Source organism: Rhea pennata, chromosome 31, assembly GCF_028389875.1.
Source record: "Rhea pennata isolate bPtePen1 chromosome 31, bPtePen1.pri, whole genome shotgun sequence".
Lineage (NCBI taxonomy): Eukaryota > Metazoa > Chordata > Aves > Rheiformes > Rheidae > Rhea > Rhea pennata.
In genome coordinates, this window is record NC_084693.1 from 881,357 (window position 1) to 889,343 (window position 7,987).

The 7,987-nt window shown below is 42.4% G+C and overlaps 2 protein-coding genes across 2 annotated transcripts; one reads left to right on the forward strand and one right to left on the reverse strand.

The window, feature by feature from the left end:
* Positions 1 to 2,812: 2,812 nt before the first annotated feature.
* On the reverse strand, positions 2,813 to 4,530 carry LOC134152417 (keratin-associated protein 20-1-like). Its single transcript, XM_062597758.1, has 2 exons — positions 4,452 to 4,530; positions 2,813 to 3,604 (listed from the first exon to the last, which is right to left on the reverse strand). The coding sequence occupies exon 2, from the start codon at positions 3,578 to 3,580 to the stop codon at positions 3,311 to 3,313; it is 270 nt and encodes an 89-aa protein (XP_062453742.1). The 5' UTR covers positions 3,581 to 3,604; positions 4,452 to 4,530; the 3' UTR covers positions 2,813 to 3,310.
* Positions 4,531 to 6,915: 2,385 nt separating this feature from the next.
* Positions 6,916 to 7,185, forward strand: LOC134152418 (keratin-associated protein 20-1-like). Its single transcript, XM_062597759.1, has one exon. The coding sequence runs from the start codon at positions 6,916 to 6,918 to the stop codon at positions 7,183 to 7,185; it is 270 nt and encodes an 89-aa protein (XP_062453743.1).
* The last annotated feature ends 802 nt before the right edge of the window (positions 7,186 to 7,987 follow it).

Genomic DNA, 7,987 nt, shown 5'->3' on the forward strand with positions numbered 1-7,987 from the left:
TTTGTTATATAGCATTAAAGCATCTTTTAGTAACAAACCATTAATATTTAAATAATACAAACATTGCAAAAGTCTTTAATAAGTGTTTTGGAAGAGCATTGATACCATAAATTCTGATGAAACTCAGCACTTCCAGAATGCTTGTTATTATCCTCATTTAATATGCAAATAAGGAATGGCTCACTGCAGTGAAGGTCATTCAAGGAGCTATTTCTTGAGAGAGAAAAAAAAAGAAGGCCCTTGACTTCATGTGTTGCATTCTGCTTTGTTGGTGAAACCTGTATTAGATGAGGCTGAAAAACAGCATCAGTAAGATTTGCTGTAAAACAATATTTACAATTTGTAGCTTCAAAATGTTGCTAATACACTTGTTACAGAACTTCAATAGTATTTGCTTTGCTGATATTCTGAATCAATTTTTTGTCTAATATGTAGAATGTGTGATTCGTTTGCTGCCTCTCCTTTTCATACATGTATACAATCTTTTTGCAAGTAAATGCTTACTTTATAAATTTCATGGTTGCTCTTTAGTGAAACAGACTAAAAAGAAAATATTCAAAGTATAAACTAAATATTTTGGAGGAAGAAGAGAAACTACCTGTTGTTTCTCAAATACAGAACTCTGTTTTGCAGGAACAGTAGGGGACAAAGAAAAGTGGAAAAAATATTATTTACATCTCCTGCTACTTCAGCAGTCCAAATTTTTATTCTCTGAGAAACTGAGGGTGCACCAGGATTCATTTTTAAATTTACATCTGGGATATAAGTGTATACAAGTTCTTTTTCCTGTAGCAAACACCACTGGGACCACAGGATCACTAATTGAGTGCAATTTCAAGAAAGTATCAGGGAATTTCTAATAAGATCCCCTTATTTCCCCACTATATGTTTTAGTTCTCTCTAGGGATGTGTAAATCAAAATAAAGTACGAATGAAGCACTTGAAAGCAAATTTGTTTTTAAAAAGCTTTTTTTGAAACATTCAGAAAGTCATAGTTATTTCATATTTGTTGATTTCAGAATATTGTTTTCCTTCTAATTCAGGCTACATGCAAGTTTCAAAAGTTCAGATATTCCCAAATATGTGAATTTTGATTTTCAGTCATTTCTCGTCTGAGTATCTGTCATTCTCTTGTTTGCTCATGTATCTCCAGTGAACTGAATTTGATAGTAAGAACTGAGGATGGCCCATAAAGTTTTAAGATGAAAGAAGCCTGTAATCTTCATGTTGTTACGAGGAGATGAGAACAGACTAATGGCTCCCAGATGTTAAGAAAACTAATTATATTAATTGAAGTTGTGACGTGTGCAAAAAGTTAGTTTTCTTACTCTTTGCTCAGGTAAGAAGATTGGAATCTCTGGGTGATGTAGTATTCGGTTTTGAAGGGTGACCAAGGCCATATGTCTCATAAAAAGTTGAAGAATACTGAAATGGCCATTAATTGCCCTGCAGAGTTAAGCATGTGTACGAGGTCTTTCAAAGTTGCCTAACTGATCAGGATTAATAGAATATAGTGGTGTCTCAAACTGATATAGATCCTTGAAAATCAGCAACTGAGCTTGGGACCTGTCAGCTCCCCAGTGCATGTACTTCTGCATCTACAAACAAAGATAATGCACAGAAATGCTCCTAGTGTACTCCAAGACCTACAGCACTGTTCAGTCCATAACTGAAAACAGAAATACAAAATCTTGGTAGTTATAAAAAGAGGGAGTCAAATTCACCAAGGAAAATATATTAGGACATTTATTGAAGAACCCTGAGTCATGGGAATATTGCAATTTTTTGGAGTTCTCTCTGTACTATTTCAGTAATTTTTGTCACCTCCATTTATCAAAAAAAAAAAAAAAAAAAAAAAAAGATTTCTCCTACATTATTCCTTTGGTATATGCTTTTTCAAGCTGTGCTGTAGCAGAGACGTCTGCGCTGAAGGCCGTAATTCTGCTTTCTGCACGCAGGTTGGGGTGTTTCCTGGAGATACGAAGTCCCTGTGGACTGGAAGGAACAATGTTTCCTATTGGAAATCTCTTCTCGTGGCTACAGATTGCTCAAGCCTGGGAACCATCCCAGGAAACTCATCCCTTCATCGTTAGGCTGTCAGTCACTTTTACTTCAACTCTTCTTCCTCCCGGCCACGGCCACGGCCACGCCAGGAGCCCTCCTGTTAATTAGCGGAGGATTGCTTCCCATCACAGCCTCACCTTATGCGGGAATCTGCCTCCTTCTCTTGGAAAACAGCTTGTCCAGATGCCCGGGGCTGTGGGCTGCTCACCCGAAAGCAAGTGCCAGCAGAGCAGCTCACAGCTTGCACCGGGGACATCGACCGTGGCAAATAATCTCTGGTGGAGAAATGGCCATATTCAGGCTTTAAAATGCACTGAGAAAAGATGAACACTAGCTCCCCTGTGTTCTCATATCAGATACCCTTTTTCAGAGCTGCAGGAAAACTGGCATTTTGTGTCTTGTTTTGAGCATGTTTTGAATCCTCAAGTGTAGCATAACTTGGGCTGGATGTCATCAGCAAATACTGATTTTATTTTCTTAAATCTACATATCTCTTAAGCTAACACTTTGGAAGGAAGCAGCATTTCAACTGTGTTTGATGAAAGAGGGGCAGAGTTAAGGTGAACATGAATTTTCAGAACTCGCTTGAAGGAGGTAGAGATTGAGGTGTTATGTATGTCCTTAGTAGCCTCAGACTCCACAGACAAAGCAGATCTGAAAAATTAGTGGCTCCTGTTTGTCACATCCCAGGTAAATAATTAGTAATATTAAGTATAAGAGGAAAAAAATATCACAGAAAACACTAATATAATGCTAAATCTTTTAATGAGAATAAGAAACACAGTATACAGCAGTTACAGCTCGCAGTAATGCAGAACAGGAGAAGCATCCAGAGGTTTGTACACTCTGTAGATGAAGGGTTGCTACATTTTGGAGAAGATGCTTTGCTGGGGGCCGTGGCAGCGTGGGGTGATGAGCGGAGCTGTTGGCTCCGCCCCGGGGCACCGCAGCCAGAGCAGCGAGACTCCTCGGCTCCTCCGGTCTGCATCTTCTGTTGCAAAACTATACATCAGCAACACACGACATCCCGCCAGCAAAGGCTACAGAGCAGGAGCTGGGCGTAAAAACAGATCGTTGGACATAGCTGCAGAACAAGGCATTTGACGAGGTGCTAAGTACCCGGAGTATCCTGACTTTGGTTGCTCTCACGGGCAGCTCAGCTCAGGTAAAATTCATACAGGAGCCGTAAATCACGATTTCACCTTTGTTTTCTTACAGGGTCCCCACGTGGCTACTCGGGCTGGATTTAGCAGGGGTAGCAGCTGCCAACGCTGTATCTACGGGTGTAGCGGGAGGAGTAGGGGTAGCAGTAGCGAGAAGAGTAGGGGTGGCAGTAGCGGGAGCTGTAGCCGTAGCAGTCGCCCAAGCCGTAGAGGCCGCGGTACCCGCACAGACCCCCGTAGCCCCGGAAGCCGCAGGGGCTCCCGCACTCGTAGCTCCGGTAGCCGTACACCGTCCCGTAGTTGCAGGGCGAGTAGCACACATCATCACACTGGTTCTGGTAATGGTGAGTCATCTTGCAGCGGTGGAGGGTGCGAGCCTGAAACACAGCAGCGGGGGAGAAGGTGAGAGCTGCCCGAGAGGACGAGCCGCAGCTCGCGCCGTCTAGCAAACCCCTCGTAAGCACGGGAAAGAGAGAGGGGCAACCAGGAACTGACCTAACGTCTCATTTTCAGGCTGTTCTTGGGCTGTTTTTCATTGATCTTCTTGCCCAGCTTACTCCTTTCTGTATTTCTCACTTTTTTCCCCTCCTTAATAATACTTAGTATTTCTTTTCTTGCTGCCACTGCCTGGAATCTGCGGTCCATTTTAAAACAGAACTTTAGGCTATTGGCAGGATTAAATTCCCAATGAGGATATGGCTATTTTCTCCTGTATCAGTATCTGAGTTTCCCTGCAGACTGTAGGTGAATAGACAGTAGTTAATGAATAAATAGAAGATACCAGAAGTGCTGCCCTGTGGAAGGCAGTAGTGCTCTGCTGACTGCAAACAGCAAGTTTGTTCATTTGGCTTTTTGCCTTAATTGCCAACTGAGCACATGAGAGCCATCAGAGCAGATGAATGAGTAATCTATTGAATACACTATTTTTGTCTGAAGTAATGTGATCTGTTGTCTGCTTCTAAATGAAGAAGCCTGGAGTGCTTCAGCAGGTAGTAAAATAAGAAGATAAAATGCTCCAAGTGCACCAAATGACTAGGCAGACACGACAATCTTCAAAGCTTATGTGGACGTTCTAACATCCCGCTTTTAACAAAAATGAGCTGCACTTGCATGGCTGTGAAATCACAGCCTTTACTTCTAACGCGCAGACACCGTCTGTATAGCAGCAGAGCGAGAACACAGCGTCTACAGAGCAGTAAAGGCGTAGCGGTAGGTCTGACTTACCAAGCACGGCGGGAATGTAAGTCCTGAGAGGTGGATGGAGAGTCCTGAGTTTCTGACCCTTTTATATATTTATCTGGCCAAGCCTACTGTGCTTTAAACTCATGTTCATCGCAAAACAAATTTTCTTATGCACGTCATTCCTTCAGTTGATGTAATTGTTTTTTCGGTTTGTGATTATTAGTCAGTTCTTGGCTTCCAAAAGCTTGGCATTGCATTGCAGTTTTCTTTCATGTTGAGGCTTCTAGATCAATTATATTTGTAGAATTAGTATGGTGAAACCTGAGTTGTAGCAGGAAAGGGAAGGCAGGATATTTAGGGCAGTTGATTGAGACTTACAATCCCTAATTTGGAGGGAGGGACAACATTTCAGTATGTGAAGTGTTTTTTTTTTTGTTTGTTTGTTTTTTAAAGCGCTCTGAAATGATTTGAGAAGAAACATTTCCAAAATTTTTGCAAAAATAATCGTATAAATCATTTCTTGTTTCCTTGTTTTTTTCTTCCTTTGGTTTCCAAATCACTTTTTTTGGGCAGACTCTTAAAGTTATTTGCATTTATTGCTCATTTTATTTATGATTGGCACATAGCAATTAGTAATAAATTTAAAGGTTTTCAAACACCATTACCTGAAATTTGCAATTTTTGCACCATATATGAAATAAACTCACAGGCTCCTTCTAGAGAGCCAGTCCAAGCAAGAAAAATCTCACTGGATCTGAAAATACCTCCTTAGTGATTGTTTATGCTTAGACCAGAACATGATTCATTCAGGAGCTCATTAAAAGGAGCAAAATAAGGAATATATCTCTGTAATAACTGTTCTGTTCTGGAGAAGGCCCCCAAATACTAAGTATGATTTAATGTGACGTCTTTTAAATGTTGCTGAGGTGTTTAACTTAATGCCATTAATGACAGTGAATAATGCTGAGCCCTGAATGCGACCTGCAGAGCAGCAATATCCCAGCCTTCCTGGTGACCTTCACCTCAAAACTCTGCTGTTTACTTGCATCTAAAGCCAGGATAATAACAGGCACGTTGGATGTTCTGTGCTTTTCTTAGCTTTTTGAATATCAAAGCCTTCATTAGTACTTATTAAAGATTTACATGCACAAAGAGTTTTATTATTTAAATATTACTACTTTGTTCTTGAAAACGCCCTGGTGTTATGTAATGTAGTTACTAAAAATGTGTATCAAGTTGTCCTATTTCTGTCCTTTATTAATGTGGTAATTTATAGTTGCAGAATTGGCTCTCTAAAAGTTGTTTCTTCTAAAATATATTCTGCTTTAAAGTTTATAAGCCAATTCTCAGCTGATACCAGCACAGCAATATCCTATTGCACGTAGGCATAAAATCAAAGAAACGGTCCTTTTTCCTTTGCTACAGAAAACATTGGAAGGAATAGGTGCAAATGTTGTTGAAGTTAGGAATTACGTAGAAAGGACAGGCTGCCCCTTTCACGGCAATTTCAGAAAAAATCCTGCGTGATAAAGTGACCCCAGCTGTGGGGCAACACGCAGGGCGAGGCTGGGCTACCAAAAATGAGGTGTCTGGTAACTGATGCTTTTTGCACCTTCTTCAGCATTGCTGCTGCGCAGAACAAGCGAGCGCGGTGGGAGCTTAATTGTCCTCTGGAGACGGAAGAGCCCCGGAGGGGGTAGCCTGTGCGTCAGAAGAAATAATTGGAAACCCCGGGGAAAACCGTGCCTGGCTGAGAGGAATCCCAGGAACGGAGAGGCGCCCGCGGCAGAGCCGTGTCTCCGCGCGGGGCAGCGCCGCGGCACGCTATAAAAGCACGGGCTGCTGAGAATCATGCATTCGCTTCTCCTGACTTGTTCTCCTTGCTGAAGTAAGTCTGAACAGCTTTTTAGTGGAAAATTGTGTTTCATACTGTTTCCCCCCCACTTTCACCTCTGGGGTGGGGGACTTACTAAGTGGCAAGTGCTGTAGATGAATGTATTGGAAATTAAGGTTGTGATTTGGTGAGAATTATTTATACCTGAGATCTTCTTTCCTCCCTTATTTTCATTAATATTTGAGCGTCTGAAACTGGGTGTTAGTTATGCATGAATCCTTCTTTTTTCCTCCTAAAGTTTTATCTTGGTTCTGCTCTGCAAAAATTCTCCACCAGTTCCTTGAGGGCCTCTGGTGCAGGTGGCACCATTTGGTGTCTGATTGGTGATTGTGATCCTTAGGTGCATTGGCAGGGGTGGGGCTGGAGGGGCAGGAAGGAAAGTTCAACAAGGATGGTCAGGATGGTGGGTTGTGGAAAGATCTGGCATTAAAAATGAGGATATGTGAGCAAGCCTGGATGTGTGGAGGGATTTGGTCAGCACACCTGTATTTGCTGGCTCTCGCCTCCTTGCTCTTGGGATTCATTTGAGTTTTGCTTGTTATTGGGACTGTTGCCCTATGGATTTCTTCTTCCGTGCTGCTGTTTCAGGCTCGCACCCTCCACCGCTGCAAGATGACTCACCATTACCAGAACCAGTGTGATGATGTGTGCTACTCGCCCTGCAACTACGGGACGGTGTACGGCTACCGGAGCTACGAGTGCGGGAGCCCCTGCGGCTACCGGGGCTACGGGGGTCTGTGCGGGTACCGCGGCCTCTACGGCTTGGGCGACTGCTACGGCTACAGCTCCCGCTACTGCCACCCCTACTCTTCTCGCTACTGCTACCCCTACTCCTCCCACTACACCCGTAGATACAGCGTTGGCAGCTGCTACCCCTGCTAAATCCAGAGGGTTTTAATGGGAAATGAGGATGGAGAATTAATGACTGGATTCTGGCTGCTGTTATGGGGGTGGCTTGCAGAAGCTCTGAGTCCGGAGCCGTGGCTGAGAGCTGCAGCATTTGGGGCAACTCAGTGTTTCTGTGAAACTTCTTGCTCAGCATACTTGCAAAATTTTGTCCTGCTCTTTCCATAGTGGCTTCTTTGTTCTATGCGGCTCTGATAGTGTGTTGGAAGCAGGGCTTAACATGGGTATGAAGATCTTCTAAACTCATCTGTAGCTCTTCACAAAATGCATCTATTGAAATCTAGACTGTGCGCTGTCCTTCCTGTAGCTTTGTGTTTCTGACTTTAGTGCTGTTGAAGATAAACAAAAGAAAAGTGAATTGACTGCTCTATTTTGTTTCATTGGGCTCAAAGTGAGTGGGAAAATTTTGAAAATGGAAATTGATAGTCAAATGCTACAGCTGTAGCAGCAAAAATGGCGTCAGCCAAAATTGAGTGATTTTTCTGCTGATATAAAATTAAATCTGTGTATGTACTTGTTCTGCTTCTACTTCCTATATCATTTTGGATTATGAGCTTTATTCTTATTAAAAATGTTACAGCATTGCTACACCTCTGTTTTTTCTTTCACTGTTCAGTGTTTTGTTTTGTTAAGGCTTTGATTTATCATTGAGTCGGTGACTTCTGGCTTGGATGTACCAGATTTTTTTGCTGCCCCCTCTCCCCAAATTATGTCGTTAAGTCTGTCTTTGAAGCAGAGCGTGTATGCAAACATTGGATGTAACAGCTATTGCCGCCAC

Coding starts and splice junctions, on each gene's coding strand:
- LOC134152417 (XM_062597758.1), bottom strand. CDS start 3,580: ATGACTCACCATTACCAGAACCAGTGTGATGATGTGTGCTACTCGCCC.
- LOC134152418 (XM_062597759.1), top strand. CDS start 6,916: ATGACTCACCATTACCAGAACCAGTGTGATGATGTGTGCTACTCGCCC.